Source organism: Nymphaea colorata, chromosome 4, assembly GCF_008831285.2.
Source record: "Nymphaea colorata isolate Beijing-Zhang1983 chromosome 4, ASM883128v2, whole genome shotgun sequence".
Classification (NCBI taxonomy): domain Eukaryota; kingdom Viridiplantae; phylum Streptophyta; class Magnoliopsida; order Nymphaeales; family Nymphaeaceae; genus Nymphaea; species Nymphaea colorata.
In genome coordinates, this window is record NC_045141.1 from 12,350,121 (window position 1) to 12,369,711 (window position 19,591).

Consider the following 19,591-nt stretch of genomic DNA (forward strand, 5'->3'; position numbering starts at 1 on the left):
TCGATTGAAACTTTGGAATCCTCCATGAGAGCAATATTTGAAACAATAATCTCCAAGGAAATCAAGAAGAAATTCTTCTAGAAATTTCACCAAATAGTTGGTGAGCAGCCACGGCAAATGCCTCCAAAAGATGATATCCACTAGCACAAAAGAATCTTTTCAACGAACCAGCAACTAGAAATAACAGCAACAACCTTTGATAGGCTTCAAGAATCAGCACAATGGCTCTGATACCATGTAAAAAGAGACTATAACAGTCACAAAATATGTATTTAGCAATAAAGAGGCACTAAGGCCAAGTGAGGAAGGATAAAACTGATTCAATATAACATATGAAGGCTGTAAAACACAACTTATATTTACAAAGACTCTTACAAGAATATATACAAGAGGGAATAAGAAGAGAGGAGCTGAATTAGCCGTTGAGCTAGTTCCAACGGCTCTTAATAGAGCTGTTGGAACTGCCAACGGCTAGTTTGGCAGTAATAAAATAAAAATAAAAAATAAAAGATAAAGAGAAAAGAAAGAAATAAACTAAATCCTAACTAATCCTAAACTAACTCTTAACTAAGATAATACCTAATTAAGAGATAACAATAATAAGAAATCATATTTCTTAACAGTGACATAGCCACATAGGTGTTAGTGTCTCATTCATTTTGCATTATGCAAGCTTTTCTCTTCAACGATATTTTCTGCACAAATTTTTTTTCTGAATATTCACTTTGCAGTGCATTATGTAAATTGTTTTTATGTAATTTTCTCATGCAAATAGTATTGCAGTAACAGGGAAGACAAACCGCAAACACTTTCTTATGATTAATTGCTATGAAAAGATGATTGTGTGTGTGTGTGTGTGCGTTGTAAATTCCAATTGCTTGGATTTTTTGTGTCTGGTCCTGTATATAAAATCAGGCAATCACTTGAACTCTTATTGTGTATTGATTTAATAGCTTTAGGTTCTTCTTGTAATCATTTACTGGCTCATAGATAGATAATGTGGTTGTTTAATCTTCGCTTTCTTTTTATGAGAAAAGCTGACCATTTATGCTTTGCAGCTTACATGTTGCTTCAAGGCTGGATGTTGTGCTTTTCAAGCCTCGATGCGTTTGGCAATATTGATTCCACTGACCTCCAGACACACAATATAAGTTGCCATGGTGAAATATTTGCCTCATTCAACTTTTTATTCAATTTTGGTGCAATTCTTGGTTACTAGTAGGGTCTAATTTTGTGGTTTCATTTTTTTCTTTCTGTAGAAACATGCAACACACGAAGGAAGAAGAGAGGAACACACGATATACGTGGAAAAACCTCAGAAAGAGGAAAAAAAACCACGGGAAGCTCTGACCTAGGTGCACACCACAACCCTAGGAGATAGAAAATCTATTCACTTAATTTAACAATTACACTTAAGTGAGGATTATATAGGAGGGAGAGAAAGAGTACCGCCTAGGGTACCGAGCCAGTCTCGGTACCCGTGCCCCATGGGACCGGGTCCAGAATTGGACCCGGTTCCCATTACAATCTATTTCAACACTCCCCCTCAAGCTTGGCATACATGTCAAACATGCCAAGCTTGCTAACATTTTTCTCAAATTGAGATGTACATAAAGACTTGGTTAAGACATCAGCAACTTGATCTTCAGACTTCATATAGGGCAGGATCAACTCCTTAGAATCTATGTGTTCCCGTATGAAGTGACGATCGATCTCCACATGTTTGGTTCTGTCGTGTAGGACTGGATTGTTTGCCAAGTTAATAGCCGACTTGTTGTCACAATACATCTTCATCTTCTCTTCCATTTTCACCCCAATATCTGCTAATAGAATTTTGAGCCATAACATTTCTGTAACCCCCATAGCAACCGCCCTGTATTCAGCCTCAGCACTGGACCTAGAACAAACTTCTTGTCTTTTACTTCTCCATACCACCAGGTTACCTCCAAGAAAGATGCAGTATCCTGTGGTAGACCTTCTAGTATCTGTGCAACCTGCCCAGTCGGCATCAGAGTATCCTTCAATGCTGAGTTGACCTTGTCGAGTATAGAGCAGTCCTTTCCCTGGGTCATTCTTTAAGTATCCCAATACTCTTTCAGCACTTTTCCAATGACAATCAGTAGGGGCATGCATAAACTGACTTAACACACCCACAGCATATGTAATATCCGGGCGAGTAAGAGTGAGATAAATTAGTTTACCAACCAGTCGCTGATACCTCCCTTTTCCTTCCTCATCCAAGATTGTCCCAGCTTTGATACTTATCCTTGTGCCAGACTCCATTGGAGTAAGAAAGGGCCTGCATCCCAGTTTACCTGTCTCTTTTAGAAGATCCAAAGTGTATTTCCTTTGGCTCATAACAAGACCAGTCTCAGATCTAGCGATCTCAATTCTCAAAAAATACCTCAATTTTCCCAGATCTTTGAGATCAAATTCAGCAGCTAACATTTCTTTCATCTTCCTTTTTTCTTCTTCGTCATCACCTGTGACAATCATATCATCAACATATACTAGTAGAAGGCTCACCAGACCATTTCTCTGCTTGATGAAGATGGTGTGATCACCATTTCCCTGTTTATATCCATTAGTCTTCATCACAACCCTTAGTCTTTCAAACCGCGCTCTAGGGGACTGCTTGAGGCCATACAATGCTTTCTTGAGATAACAACACTTTCCTTTCTGCGCATATCCAGGCGGCATGCTCATATAGACTTCTTCCTCAAGGTGACCATTCAAAAAGGCGTTCTTGACATCCAGTTGGTCCATGCTCCACTTCTTTTGTACTGCCAGAACTAAGATGACCCTTACTGTCTTCAGTTTAGCAACGGGAGCGAACGTCTCAAGATAGTCAATCCCATATTTCTGGCTAAACCCCTTTGCAACGAGACGAGCTTTATAGCGTTCTACAGGTTTGTACTTCACAGTAAACACCCACTTGGAACCAACTAAGTGAGTTCCATTAGGAATATCAACAACCTTCTACGTATTGTTCTTTGCCAGGGCGTCCATCTCCTCTGTCATGGCCTTTAGCCATTTGGGATCCTCCCTGGCATCCTCCACTGACCTGGGAATAACAGCCATAGATAAAGAGGTAATAAAGCACTTATAGTCTTTACTGAGTTTAGCATACGAAACAAATCTCTGAATAGGATGAGAAGTACATGACCTGGTGCCTTTGCGTAGGGCAATGGGAAGATCTTCATTCATTGGACTTGGATCATCCGGGAAGCTCACAAGATCGGGATTGGTAACATCAACAACCTCCATCACATCCTTCTTCTTCCTGTTGTATACCTGACCAAACAAATGATCACGGGACTGTTCTTCCACAGGCCCCCCCTCCATCTGACTGTCTCTGTCCTCACTGACTGTGTCTACCACACTCACACTCGGAGAACTGGCCGTGTAATCCAAGAAATCTGTGAACTGAATCAACTGATGCGAAGAATACTCGTCCACTCTCTCACCTAGACACTCCCCCTGAAGAGGATTCGCAGGGAAGTATGACTCATGTTCATGAAAGGTAACATCCCTGGAGACATATACTCTGGAAGTGCTAGGGTCAACACACTTGTATCCCTTCTGGGTGGAGGAATACCCCAAAAAGACCGCTTTGATGGACCGAGGATCAAGTTTCTTGAGAGTGGGACTATGATCATGGACAAAGCAAACACACCCAAACACCCGAGGGGTCAAAGGCCAGGGATTCTGAGTAGGCCACAAAACAGAATAAGGGGAATGACCATTCAACACACGAGTAGGCATGCGGTTAATGAGATGAGCACTAGTTAGGAGTGCATCACCCCAGTACCGCTTAGGGACATGACGTTGAAACATGATGGCCCGGGTGACATTTAACAAATGACGGTTCTTCCTTTCAGCCACGCCATTCTGAGGAGGTGTGTAGCTACAGGATGTTTCATGTATAATCCCCTTGCTTCGCAAGAAGTCATCAAGGGATTGGGAGACATACTCTCGAGCATTGTCAGTACGAAGGGTCTGAACAGGGGTCTGGAATTGAGTTTCAACAAATGCAACGAAGTTTTTGACAATGCCGGGAACTTCACTACGTTCTTTCAACAAATACACGAACGTACACCGAGAGTAATCATCGATAAGAGTCATGAAATAATGAAAACCACGACAAGTGGGTACTCCCGAAGGACCCCAAACATCAGAGTGAACCAAAGCAAATGGACGGCTGGTTTTATTGAACGAAATATGGTACGAGGCCCTAACATGCTTAGACAACTGACACACTTCACAGGCGAAGGTGTCCAAAGAAACAGACTGAAACATCTTAGGAAACAACTGTTTAATCAACTGAAAAGGAATATGACCAAGTCTCTCGTGCCAGCGCATAATAACAGATCTGTCCTCCACGCCAGACAACTGTCCACTGGTGGCTGAAATCAAAGCAGAGGCAACCTGTACTGGCAGTCTGTAGAGCCCATCAATAGCCGAACCAATCCCAATCTTCTGCCCCGTCCCCAAGTCCTGCAGGAAACAACGATCAGCAGAGAATATTAGATTACAGTTTAGCTCTTTGGTAATACTGCTGACAGATAACAAATTTACGGGAATATTAGGAACATGCAGGGCATTATGAAGACAATATTTGTTCAGTAATGATAAACTCCCTTTTCCAGCCACAGAAATAGAAGACCCATCAGCCATAGAAACACGCTGCTGCCCAGAAGTCAACTTGTATTCTTGAAACATCTTAGGATCCCCGGTCATATGATGAGTAGCCCCACTGTCAACAATCCAATCACCGGGAGGAGAATTACCTTGATCACTAGTAGCCACAAGAGCCTGAGCTAACTTAGCTCCATCAGACGTAGATGCGTCCTTTGACGTAGTAGAAAGACGACTGATGTAAGCTTGTAGTTCCTTAATTTGATCCGGGGAAAGTCTCGACTTTTCACTACTAGAAGAACCACTCTGATTTGAGTCCTGCACAAGAGAACCTCGCCGACTAGACGGAGGGCGACCACGAACAAGTCTCTTCTCAGGGTGTAGATCCCAACAAAAATCAACAGAATGTCCTGACTTGTGACAATGTGTACATCGCCTAACAGGGCGCTGGCCACACACAGAGGAACGGCTAACAAAGGCCGAGGGACCATTCCCATGACTGAGGTCAATCTGCATCACTTGGCGTCTTTGTTCCTCGGATTCCACTCTGGCATAAACATCTTCTATTCCAGGAATCTCATCACAGTTGAGAATTTGACTCCGAATGGATTCAAACTCATCACGCAAGCCTCCAAGGAAAAGGAACGTCCGGTCCATCCATTCCTTTTCCCAGTACCGGGCATGATCAGAACCACAGTCCCAGTCATCATTCACATGATAATCAAGTTCCTCCCACTTAGTTTTCAGAGCTGCATAGAAGGAGGCAACAGACAGGTCACCCTGTTTCAGAGAATAAATACTGCGTTTAATCCGGTACGTACGCAGAACCCTTTTCTTGCGCCCATACATCCTCGCAAGCACAGTCCACATATCAAACGAAGTCGGCTTCCGCAGAATAAGAGGCTGAATATCAGCGGACACAGAGCTGATGATCCATACCTTAACCTGACTGTCTTCCAACACCCACGTCGCCCATTGAGGATCAGTTTTGCTGGGCGCCGGTTTGTCGCCTGTGATATAGGAAAGACGACCACGGCTCGTTATCCCAATTTCTAGAGCAGCAGACCAGGAGAGATAGTTGTCTTTAGTCAGACGAATGGGCGTGACCTGAACCGGCAAGATCTCGCTCTTGGGAGCGCTGCCCGCGTCAAAGGCCACATCACTTTTAGGTGCAATCTCTTCCGCCATCACAAGCAGTCAAGTCAGAACGACAGCAACAAGACAGCACGGCGGCGGCTGAAACACCAGCACCACACGGAACCTTAGGGGTTGGCGACGGCGCTTGATCGCCCGACGGCGGCGACGCAGAGGCGTGACGGCGCTGGATCGTCCGTCGGCGGAAAAAGGAGACACCCACGGCAGCGGAAGCTACAAACGGCAACAGGCGGCGGCGCTGGATTGTCTGACGGCAACGGCGGCGGCGCTGGATCGTCCGACGACGGCGGCGCAGAAGATCCCAACGGCGGCGGCGCGGAAAACCCTAACGGCGCAGGCGGCAGCGGTGCAGGGGCGACGGCGGAAACACGAGACGAAGCCGAACGATCTCACGGCTCTGATACCATGTAGAATTATGATTTCTTTTAGACATTTCTTTTATTTTCTCTGATTTCTTTTGGATTTAAATATGTGCAGAGATTTGTGAATCAAGAAAGAAAATAGAGAATGTAGCAAGAAACTATAATATCGACCTTCTCCTAAATAATCAAAATAACTTAATTAGAAAAACCAATGCAGAAAATTCTTTCATAGATTAAACATAATATGAACTGAAGCATACTGTCTTAGGGAAACCTGCAGCATATTCTCTGAAAGAAAATATCAGAGCCAAATGACAAATTGAACTAAGCATGTCCAAGTAACAATCCATAAAAGAAACTAAGTTAAACATTTATTCAGCATAAGACCATACATATATATCCAAATTTCAACAAGGTGGTAGAGTTGCACAAAAGGCTATATAACATCAAGGATGCCATTGAAGAAACAAATTATTTATCAAACACTTACGGTCTACTTATTTCTTCTTTAACAATTGGATCACAATCATTCCCAAACATTCTCAAGGTGTGCACCAGAAAGCCACTATGAGTGACAACAGCAATCTCCTTTTCCTTCCTTGTCCACAACCTGCAAAAAGTTAAAACAACAAATTAAAAACAAGAGCATATAGAAATGCACAAACAAAGAAGTTTAAATTCTTAATCTGTAAAATCCAAAGATTAGCAAAAGGACAACAGTTTCCACTCATTTTTGCATCCTATCAAGTCATTTCAAATAGCAAATGGAATAACAACTTTAAGGAATCAAAACCAAGTATCTAAATCAATATGTTATCTTCCCAAATGATGCATTTGCATGCACAGGATGTTACAACCAGCAGCTCAATTTTCATTCATTTAGGCATCTGGCGAACTTTTATTCAAGCAATTGTCACAAATATCATTCTCACGGTTTTATTGGTGATGTTTTCCTTTAGTGTCAATTGGTAAACTTCCTTTTCCACGATATATATATATATATATATATATATATATATATATATATATATATATATATATATATATATATGAGAGAGAGATATATATTATGAAATTATGAATTTTTTACTATTTTTCTTCCAAAACCACGATAAGGGTTTAAAACAGTTAAATGTAAAAAGAAAAATAGTTAAAATCATATAAAAATTTAATTTCTGTATCTTGTAAAAATATCACCATATTTTCTTTTTAGCAATATTTTCAAAATATCATGTTCAACTGCATTTTTTCATTTCACAGTTTTTGGATAATATTATTGAGATACATTCAAAATATTGCCGATAACTGTGACAAAAATTCAACCCCTGCCAACTTAATGATTTTTAAAAGCCTTCTCAGGGCCTTACAAATGTTAAGCTAATTTGTTTGAAGATATTACTGTGTAATATGAAGGAACTCATGTATCATGAGTAATGGCAGACTGAAACAGCATCTTTAGCATACCAAAAGCTAAAGAGCTTTAGTGGTTATTTATCTTCAGTGGCACTGTTATTACTATTATTATTATCCTAAATTCCTATGCAAGTTGATTGGATGCTACACTTAACTTTTCTTTCTAAAGAGCTTAGCCAAAGCCTCTCAACCTTCCATAATTTCATGCCTCAAAGGCGTAACTTTGTAGTTGATTAAGATACATCATACACCCTTATTAATTGTTAGAATATCTTGTGTAAGGGAACCGGGTCTGGATATGGACCCGGTCCCATGGGCACGGGAATACCCTAGGCGGGTTTCCCCCTTATAATCCCACTTAGTGTTGTGTTGTTGATTAAGTGGAATATAATTTTCTCTCTCCTAGGGTTGCGGTTTTGCCCCTAGGTTAGAGCTCCTCCGTGGTTTTTCACCTCTTCTTGAGGTTTTCCACGTATATTGTGTGTTTCTTCTCTTTTCCTCTCTTTTGTTGCATATTTCTACATGGTATCAAAGACACCGTGTGTGGGTTTTGCTCTGTGATCGTGCGTTTCCATTGTTTCTGCCGCTGCTCGTCTCCCGTCGTCGCTGCCTGTTGCAGTGTCGCCGCTGCCGCTGCCAATTCCAGCGCCGCCGCATGTTCCAGCACCGTCGCCAGCGTTATTTTCAGCGCCGTCGCCTTTCCTGCGTCGCCGGCGTGCGCCGTCGCCTTTCCTACGTCGCTGGCGTCATCGTCGCCGTCGCTGCCGTCATTGCTGCCGCCGTCGCCTTTCCTGCATCGCCGACGTCGCCGCCGTCACTGCTATCACCGCCAGTAATTCTTCCGCCTCCGCTGCCTCTTGTCTGTCGTCTCTGGTGCTGGGTATTGCTTTTCTTTGGTGATTGTGATGGCCGAAGCGATGACTCCCAAGATCGATGATGCCCTAGATACGGGCAGCAATACCAAGAGCGAGAACTTGCATGTTCAAGTCACCTCAATCCAGCTGAACAAGGACAACTATCTCTCTTGGTCTGCTACCCTAGAAATCGGGATAACCAGTCGTGGTCGCCTGCCCTATATTACTGGGGAGAAACCTGCACCTTCAAAAATGGATCCGCGATGGGCGACTTGGGCGTTGGAAGATAGTCAGGTGAAAGTATGGATCATTAGTTCTGTTTCTGCAGATATTCAGCCTCTGATCTTGCGTAAATCGACTGCATACGACATGTGGACTGTGCTTGCACGGATGTATGGCCGTCAGAAGAGAGTATTGTGTGCGTACCAAATCAAACGTAGCATCTACTCTCTTAAACAGGGTGACTTGTCTGTAGCTTCTTTCTTTGCAGCCCTGAAGACTAAATGGGAGGAACTAGACTACCATGTGAATGATGACTGGCATTGTGGTTCTGATCATTGCCCTGTACTGGGACAAAGAATGGATGGACCGAACTTTTATTTTCCTTGGAGGCTTACGCGATGAATTTGAATCCATTAGGAGCCAAATTCTCAATTGTGACGAGATTCCCGGGATTGAGGAGGTGTATGCCCGGGTGGAATCTGAGGAACAACGTCGTCAAGTCATGCATATTGACTCCAGCCATGGGAGTTCCCCCTCAACATTTGTTAGCCGTGCCTCTGGGACTGGACAGCGTTCTGTTCGACGTTGTAGTCATTGTAACAAGTTGGGGCATTCTGTGGATTTTTGTTGGGATATTCATCCTAAGAAGAGACTTGTTCGTGGTCGCCCTCCTTCTAGTCGACGGGGTTCTTCTGTTCCTGACTCTAGTCAGGGTAGTTCCTCAACTGTTGAAAAATCAAAACTTTCCTCCGATCAAATCAAGGAATTACAAGCTTATATCAGTCGGCTGTCTACTACGCAAGAGGAAACTTCCACGTCCGAAGGAGCTAAATTAGCTCAAGCTCTTGTAGCCACAAGCGATCAAGTAATCCCTCACTTGGTGATTGGATTGTTGACAGTGGGGCTACGCATCATATGACAGGGAATCCTAAGCTGTTTCAAGCATACCAATTGTCCTCAGGGCAGCAACGCGTGTCTATGGCTGACGGGTCTTCTATTTCTGTGGCTGGAAAAAGGAGTTTGTCCTTGTTGAATAAATATCATCTTCATAATGCTCTCCATGTTCCCAATATTCCTGTGAACTTGTTATCTGTCAGCAGTATTACCAGAGAACTCAATTGTAATCTAATCTTTTCTGCTGATTATTATTCCCTGCAGGACTTGGTGATGGGGAAGAAGATTGGGATTGGTTCGGTTATTGATGGACTCTACAGACTGCCTGTGCAAGTTGCGTCTGCCTTGATCTCAGCCACTAGTGGACGGTTGTCAGGCATGGAAGACAGATCTACCATTATGCGATGGCACAAGCGTCTTGGGCATCTCCCTTTCCAGTTGATCAAGAAGTTGTTTCCAAGGCTTTTTACTTCTGTTTCTATTGGTTCTTTCTCATGTGAAGTTTGCCAGTTGGCTAAACATGTCAGGGCTTCGTACCCTATTTCTCTCAATAAAACCACTCGTCTGTTTGCTTTGGTTCACTCTGATGTTTGGGGTCCTTCGGGAGTACCCACTTGTCGTGGTTTTCATTATTTTATGACTCTTATTGATGACTACTCCCGTTGTACGTTCGTGTACCTGTTGAAAGAATGTAGTGAAGTTCCCATCATTGTCAAAAATTTTGTTGCATTTGTTGAGACTCAATTTCAGACCTCTGTTCAAGCTTTCCGCACCGATAATGCTCGGGAGTATGTCTCCCAATCTATAAATGATTTCTTGAGGAGCAAGGGTATTATTCATGAGACATCCTGTAGTTACACACCTCCTCAAAATGGCGTGGCCGAACGTAAAAATCGCCATTTATTAGAAGTCACCCGTGCCATTATGTTCCATAGGCATGTTCCTAAGCACTACTGGGGTGATGCTCTTCTCACTAGTGCCCATCTAATTAACCGTATGCCTACTCGTGTGTTGAATGGTCGTTCTCCCTACTCTGTTCTTAGGCCCACTCATAACCCTTGGCCTCTTACTCCTCGAGTGTTTGGGTGTACTTGCTTTGTTCATGACCATAGTCCAACCCTTAAGAAACTTGATCCTGGGTCCGTCAAAACTGTCTTCTTGGGGTATTCTCCAACTCAGAAGGGATATAAGTGTCTTGAACCTACTACCTCCAAAATTTATGTCTCTCGGGATGTTACCTTTCATGAACATGAGGCGTATTTTCCTGTGAATCCTCTTCAGGGGGAGTGTATAGGGAAAAGTGTGGAAGAGTAATCCTCAGACCAGCTGGTTCAGTTTATGGATTTTTTAGAGTACAAGGTCAGCCACAGTGTGACAGAGACAGTCAGAAGTGATAGCGATAGCCCTGTGCAAGGGAACTCTGTGGATGATCAGCGCACAGCCCGTGATCATCTGTTCGGCCAGGTGTACATCAGAAAGAAGACATATGTGGTTGAAGTTGTTGATGTAACCAATCTCAATCCTGTGAGTTCCCCTGATGACCCAAGTCCAATAGATGAAGAGCTTCCCATAGCTCTGCGCAAGGGAACCAGGTCATGTACTTTTCACCCTATTCAGAGATTTGTCTCTTATGCGAAACTTAGTAAGAATTACAAATGTTTTATTACATCCTTGTCTAAGTCTGTGATCCCCAGGTATGTGGAAGATGCCAGAGAGGATCCTAAATGGCTACAGGCCATGACAGAGGAGATGAATGCCTTGACAAAGAACAACACGTGGGAAGTTGTTGATATCCCCAAGGACACTCATTTAGTTGGTTCTAAGTGGGTGTTTAGTGTGAAGTACAAACCTGATGGTACTGTGGAAAGGTATAAGGCTCGCCTTGTTGCAAAGGGGTTCAGTAAGAAATATGGTATTGATTATCTTGAAACTTTTGCCCCTGTTGCCAAACTGAAAACCGTGAGAGTCATCTTAGCACTTGCTGTGCAAAAGAAGTGGAGCATAGACCAGCTTGATGTCAAGAATGCATTCTTGAACGACCGTCTAGAAGAAGAGGTCTATATGAGCATGCCCCCTGGATATGCCCAAAGCGGAAAATGTTGTCATCTCAAGAAAGCCTTGTATGGACTAAAGCAGTCTCCTAGAGCTTGGTTTAAAAGACTGAGTATAGTGCTGAAGACTAATGGATACAAACGGGGAAATGGTGATCACACCCTATTCATTAAGCAGAAAAATGGTTTGGTGAGTCTCCTTCTTGTATACGTTGATGATATGATTGTCACAGGTGACGATGAAGAAGAGAAAAAGAAGATGAAGGAGAGGTTAGCTGCTGAATTTGATCTGAAAGATTTGGATAAACTAAGGTACTTTCTGGGGATAGAGATTGCTCGATCAGAGACAGGGCTTGTTATGAGCCAAAGGAAGTACACTCTGGATCTCTTAAAGGAGACAGGTGAACTTGGATGTAGGCCCTTTCTAACTCCAATGGAGTCTGGTACGAAGATAAGCATCAAGACTGGCAACATCCTGGATGAGGAAGGAAAAGGTCGGTATCAGAGGTTGGTTGGTAAGCTCATCTATCTTACCCTCACTCGCCCTGATATCACCTATGATGTGAATGTGTTTAGTCAGTTTATGCATGCTCCTACTGATTGTCACTGGAAGAGTGCAGAAAGAGTGTTGGGGTATCTGAAAAATGACCCAGGGAAAGGATTACTGTATACTCAGCAAGACCAACTTAATATTGAAGGATACTCTGATGCAGATTGGGCAGGGTGCACTGATACTAGGAGGTCTACTACAGGGTACTGCATCTTTCTAGGGGGTAACCTGGTTGTATGGAGAAGTAAAAGGCAGGAAGTTTGTTCTAGATCCAGTGTTGAGGCTGAATACAGGGCGGTTGCTATGGGAGTTACAGAAATGCTATGGTTGAATATCCTTCTAGCAGATATTGGAATTGAAATGGAAGAGAAGATGAAGATGTACTGCGACAACAAATCTGCGATTAACCTTGCAAATAATCCCGTCCTGCATGATAGAACCAAACACGTGGAGATTGATCGCCACTTCATATGGGAACGCATTGATTCAAAGGAGTTGATCCTGCCTTATATGAAGTCTGAAGATCAAATTGCAGATGTTTTAACCAAACCAAAGCCTTATGTACATCTCAATTTGAAAAAAATGTGAGCAAGCTTGGCATGTTTGACATGTATGCCAAGCTTGAGGGGGAGTGTTAGAATATCTTGTGTAAGGGAACCGGGTCTGGATATGGACCCGGTCCCATGGGCACGGGAACCGAGAGTGGCTCGGTACCCTAGGCGAGTTTCCCCCTTATAATCCCACTTAGTGTTGTGTTGTTGATTAAGTGGAATATAATTCTCTCTCTCCTAGGGTTGCGGTTTTGCCCCTAGGTTAGAGCTCCTTCGTGGTTTTTCACCTCTTCTTAAGGTTTTCCACGTATATCGTGTGTTTCTTCTCTTTTCCTCTCTTCCGTTGCATATTTCTACATTAATAAACAGCGATTACATTCAATATAAGCTCTAATCATGAGAGTGGATTACATTCTTCTTTCCGATAAGTAAAGACCCTTCACCAAACTCGGGAAAGGCCTTTAGAAAAATGGGGGTTTCATCATTGAGATTGGACAATTAACACGTTTCCATTCTTAACGTATGTTTTGATCTTTCATGTTGTTTCTTTTTGGCCTAGCTCCATATCTACATCACTGGAATTCTTCTATATGGTTATTTATGTTTCCACCAAATAGCAGAAGGAAACATGGAAATAGGCATAGGCTACCCATTGCCATCTCATTACTCGCAAAAGCTGATTAAGTATAATAAAGTAAACCTTATCTTCAAAGAAATAGCTTCTATTGACAAATGCATCTTTCTTCATAACGGAACAAAAGTACTTTGAAGGAACATATCCAGTAAAAAACAATCCTCATTTTTCTGTTATTTATTTTATTTTCATATGAACTATGTTATCAAGGTTGCTTAGGTGCAATTAGGAGACCGTTTAACTAATTATAACTGTATGTATTACATACAACCAATATTATATAACTTATATAACATAATATATCAAATTGTCATATATGACTTAATATATATGTTAAAAAGTGTGGAAAACTACTATTATATAATATGACTAATAGTGGCATAGTCATAAACAACAATCCATAATTGTCAATACTAAATAATTTATACCATACATCTATATTGAAAACAAAATCTAAAGTTTATGGCATTGAAGATTCAAGAAACTGAAATATGGGCCTTCTCTTGCTTAGGTAGCCATTTCCACGTTGAAGGAAGACTATCTCTTCAGCTTCCACAACTTAAAAATGTGCCCCACACCAGTCTCCAGCGCTATTTATTCTTTATTAAAGAGTCTTTCGAAACCCCTCCTGAGACTCTCTTGACTTCCATGGACTAGGCATGAGCCTAGGTGCACTACCACCTTGCATCAACTAACCGCTGGACTTCCGTGTGCAGGTACAGTAGCACCTATGTGTAGCCTTGGCATGCCTAGGTGATGCCTCAACAACATAGCATCTGAAAGAAGTAAATCAACATGACACTTTATCTTAAAACTTCAGGCAGAGATAAAGTGTTGCAGCTTAGGGACCTCCAAAATGAGAAGGGAACTGTCATTGTTACAGTATTATAAAATAACTAGAACATCAACTACGTTAGAGTAAATTCTTATTAAAAGCTTTTCCTGACTTTTTTCTTAATGAACAAGGACCATGCTACTTGGTCTATTTTTCCTTTTTACAATCTAGACCCTTGTAAACTACTCGAGTGTGAAGCTCATATCCGAATAAAATGTTCACAAGGTACTTTTGCATCTAAGGAGAGATTCTCTCCACTTATCACCACATTACTACAATAAAAGCACTGTGCATTGACTTCTAAACATCTTGTTAATGGGAAAGATGGGTTTCCTTTTACCGTGGGACTTTCTTTATAGAGAGTGCAAACATACAGGAGAAACGATGGTGCTACTGAACTGCAAAATACTAATTTTAGATGGAGTCCACAATCTTAAACAGCATTTATTTGTGATGTACTAGATGAACTGTGACAAGTGCCAACATAAATTTACCAAGGAAATGTAAAAGTTTCAAGTCAGGTACTACCAATTAATAAATTTTTTTCCCCTATTAGCAACTTCTTCAGTTGGCTCTCTAATATCAGGCTTCCATAGGATGTCATCATCATTTTCTATCTGCAGGAAAATATTAAGCAAATGTAGATAAATAATAAGTTACAGGGAAGCAGGAGACAGTAATGGTAGAGAATCTTCACAATCAACAGGCAGAAAAGGTGATTCATATTTCATTCCAACAACAGAATACAAAGATAAAGAGATAAGCACATTTTGGCTTATAGAAAGAAACTTGCCAGTGAAAAGTCAATGGCTGGGAAAAGTGCTTGATAATCACTTATTTTCTGCCTTCTATCGCATGGATGAACTCCCTGAGGTACACAGACATGGCTGGGTTACAAGGCATAGTAAAATATTCAAAGAAGCATTTATACCATGCATTAAAAAAAAAAGTTCATGTTAAACATTTAATCTCTCCATATATAACACTACCTGTTCAATGATAATGCCTGTTGCTCAAGGGCAGGAAGTGCAGGATTGCAAATTCCATGCTCTCAAGCAGACCAGTGTCAACCAGTTTTGTATTGCATAGTAAAAACAATTGAACTCCTTCAGGAAGAGCAGACATAATCAGACTCAACATGTTTCAACAAAATTTACAACATGGTCATCGAAGGCACTACAAACAACACAGGCACAAACGTGAAGATGGTAAATGAAATACCACTTTTCTACCAGAGCAATAAAAGAGCATAGGACACAAATACAGTTTCATTGAATGGGTTAGGAATTAAAGTTTTGACTAATGAAATAGGAAACTCTAGGAGTGCAGCAAATTAAAGCTTCAACTTTTCATGTGAACATGTACCTGTTGCACATGACCACATGTAATCAGCAATAACTACACCTAGCCTCTATGCCAGCAACACCAAGATATTGTCAAATATTTTTCTTTGCATTATTACTCAAACCCATTGTCAGATATTATACTCTGCTTGAAAGCTACACATTGGACATACACTGTGGCTTCCATGTCTAACATGGTACAACGAGATGGATATCTCAAAAAACCATTGCGCCATTTAGGCCTTTTTTTCCCCTCTCGAAGTCCATGCAACAAAGAGATGGATTTCACAATTTTTTTTTTTTTTTTCTGGGACATCCTTCTCCCTTCCTAGTGCAGTGAGTTACAAGAACCAGGAGTTCCAGAAAGAGTTGATGTCGTAGTTTCAACTTTCAACATACAATCCATAAATGGTGATTCAAGAGTAACTGCCTTAAGCACAAAAGAATAGTTAGAATGTGATGACCTGCCCCCTTATCGATAATGTGAACTATAAAGCTACCAAGAGACGGCCTATTAGAAAACTAACTCAGAAGTTCAAAAGAATACTCCACCTATTACTGCACACACTAAAAAGTGAACGTATGCATGCCAGCCAAGCTACATGTACATAGCAGATACGTTCTATGTAACTAAAAATTTCCGGATCAAATTCATCAAATTTCTCAGATGATTAATTAAAAACAATTCCTTCAGGTAGACATTCTCCAACATAGAAAAGCAACATCAAAGTAGTGCGCGGGAGCTGTGAAACTGCATGGTACATATATTTGTAGACTTCACTAGCACAAAAACTCTATTTGACCTTTAAATCATGCACAAATGACATCCCAAATGCAATCAACAGCTGTTTGCAAATAACATAATGAAATCAGAAATTTGTTGTGTGTGCCCATCAAAGAAACCCAAACATCTTATACTAACGGATGTATTCCAGGTTTCAATTGAACACAAAATAGATAGATGATCTTAAGAGATCGAGAACTAACTGAAAGTAGTAAGTTGATTTACCCAGAAAAACTAAAATCAAGTCCATAACCAATCTCCAGTCTAAAAGCGCTGTAAATATGCAGTTCCGAATTTACTAAAACATAAATGACAGTTCACTGCCACTGTATGCAATCTCGAGTCTCACAATTAGAACCAGAAAATGAATGCAGCAAGAAACTCAAGACTACTTTAACCAGACATGAAATATTGCCAAATCAATGTCAACATAATTTTAGCTTGACTTTCTAACTATTGACAAAACATTATTTCTCATCATGATGTCATTTCATAAGATCCGAATATGACACACCATGAATCAATGTTATCAATACCACTTTTGCTAGCTGTTATGCATTACAAGAAGAAAAAAATGCCATATCAGCCATACATAACCAGCATGAATTCTGTTGACTTTGATTTTTTAAGGAAACAAATTTTAAAAATAATTTGAAATAATAAAATAATGCAGAACACCTATGAAGTTCAAAAGATGTGTCACCCTTTCCTGTTCACAGGGTAACTGATACAGTATGTGTCAAGTAATTCAGGCTTCGAATAAACTACTTAAATCAACTGAATACCGAACACTGAAGGTTCTAAAAAACGTAAAACCAATAAAGCTGCCTGGTCTTAGACTTTGCTGGGGACAAAAACTTTGCTAGAACTGAGTTGAATTGTAATGGAACACCTAATTATGTTTTGAAAATGAGCTTTACTCGTATTACTGTTTCAGAAAATATATCCACTACACAGTGTGTGTGTGTGTGTGTGTCATATATATATATATATATATATATATATATATATATATATATATATATATATATATATATATAGAGAGAGAGAGAGAGAGAGAGGGAGAGAGAGAGAGACAAATGCACACACACATACTCTTTTTCCACTCCAAAGAGCAGAATTTGAGCAACATAATCTAAGGATCCTATTTGTTTGTATGTATGTGAATTCAGTGCATGTTATGTGTGCATATGAATTCACAAGGCAAATATTGCCTTAGACATGGCTCAACAAGGTCAAAGAAGTGAAGGGCACTCTGTGCCTTTTCTGCCCAACTTTGGACTCAGCAACTTTGTTCCAATCCCCTGCCCCTCGCCCCCACCCAAAAAAAAAAAAACCAAACGTTTCAATGTTTTTTTCTACTGATCAATTATATTATTCTTTAAGTTTATTATGCATGTCTTTAGCACCAATTGTTTATCAATGAGTCTGCTATTTGTTAACAACATACACAGAGAGACAAATGCATATATATCATTCTTGGCTCTTTATGTGAAAGGTTTTTCTCTAGTATTAATTAGAAAGTTTGTTTTACTCAGGAAAATATTGAGAATTCAAGTAATTGGGAAAAAAATAATAATATACAACTATGAAATTTGAGTTTCTACTTTCTTTGCGAACATTGATAAAAATTCAACTAGTAATGAAAATGTAAAAGAACCAAAACAATCAAAAATATATTAAAAAATGTTTTTTTTTAAATCAAGTGAGAATATTATGGAAAAAAAGATAACATTTTCATTTTGATAATATTTGCCAAATTCACATTTTCGTGGTTTTCTTTTTTCCTCAATTTTTCATTTTCAAAGTTTTTTTTTTTTTTGAAAAAAGGCAATATTTAGGACAATTATATATGTATACACACACACATGATACCAGTACCATCTTCACCACAGCATCAATAATAGATTTGCAGAAGCATGAAAGAATTGAGCTTCATGGAGTTGCCTAATAATTATACTGAAGTTACACTAGATCCCTTATAATTGCACAAAAATCGTCCGGTTCATTATACTGCAGATAAACACTTGTGGAGATGAAAAGGTTGTCTGATTAGCAATTTTATAACAGGAAAAGAAGGTGCCAGACAATGTGCAACGTTATTGTTAATCTCCTCTGCAATTAACTATAATACACAAATGATTCTGAACAAGTACAAAAGACTGTTACAAGCATAAGACTAGCTTTATCATGTCAAGAAAATTTTGGGGAAAAAAAGAAAACTTTAAGTACGCACCAAATGCTCTCGACACAGTTCAACTGCAACAAAAGGTGGGCAACTTAAACTTGATATCGCAGCATGATTACTGTTCCCAGCATTAGAAACCATCAAAGGAGGTGCCTGCACCCCATCCACGTATTCTTCCCCACCAAAAACCCCCACAGCAGTTTGAATTGTCCTAAATAATGTCCACTAGCATCAATATTAGCACCATAAAAATAAATCAATTTCTGATAAAAGGTAAATGGGAATAATGTGTCAAAGTGAAGAGCAAGGAAAGAAACATTCTATTCACCAAAGGTAAGGGGCAATTACAATTTGCAAAGATGTACTAAATAGAAACATAAAATATATAAACAGTGAAGATCAGGATCTGGCTTACATAGTTGACAAACTCCTGACTAGTCAGCCAACTAGTCAGTTGAGGTGATCATTGGTGACTTGTTTATCAAACAAGCGACTAGTTGGTCAGACTAGTAAATCTGTCAGCTTAACCCTGGTCAGCCAATAAATCCATGACCCAAGTTCCCATTAGCTTTTTGTTAGGGTCTTGAACATCTATTCTTTCTTAGGCTCAAAACCATCCAATTTTGACAGCTTAGCTTACACAGAATCTAAAGCAAAAACAGAAAAAAAAAAAGATAGGAAAAGGAAGAGGAAAACCAACTAATTAATTTGTTAAACTGATCAACTAATCACAAAACAGCGAGGTAGGAAAAAAAAGCACCAAGAAAGCAAAAGGAATTCAAAAAAGAAGGCAAGTATACATAAAGAGCAACACTAAATTAAAGACCTGTGCAGCTCTCAGTCAATTTATGCTTTAGCTCAGTGGCGGAGGTACACAAAATTTTTTCCTTTATTTTTATACAGGTGTCTTACAATTATTTGCTTATTTATCTATATTTTCCCGTTACAGAATGAAAATTTCTAAAATAGTGTCCCTCAGCAATCTGGCTATGCCACTGCTTTAGTTTAGCTAAAAATGACATAAGACCCTTAAGGATTCATTTAAATGACAATAATGGCGTCATATGCATGATTATATTGACATGCAAACATATGGCTAACCTATATATATATATAT

The 19,591-nt window shown here is 40.1% G+C and overlaps 1 protein-coding gene across 4 annotated transcripts in view; it reads right to left on the reverse strand.

Annotated features, from left to right (window-relative positions):
• The window catches only part of LOC116252223 (phosphoglycerate mutase-like protein 1), a 43,012-nt gene that overhangs the window by 13,977 nt on the left and 9,444 nt on the right, over positions 1-19,591 (reverse strand). For all 4 annotated transcript variants that reach the window (XM_031626345.2, XM_031626349.2, XM_031626347.2 and 1 more), the window contains 4 exons: positions 18,523-18,685; positions 14,953-15,027; positions 14,688-14,776; positions 6,646-6,765 (listed from right to left, as the gene is read on the reverse strand). In XM_031626345.2, the coding sequence (XP_031482205.1) occupies positions 6,646-6,765; positions 14,688-14,776; positions 14,953-15,027; positions 18,523-18,685 (447 nt within the window). The remainder of the gene's footprint in view (positions 1-6,645; positions 6,766-14,687; positions 14,777-14,952; positions 15,028-18,522; positions 18,686-19,591) is intronic.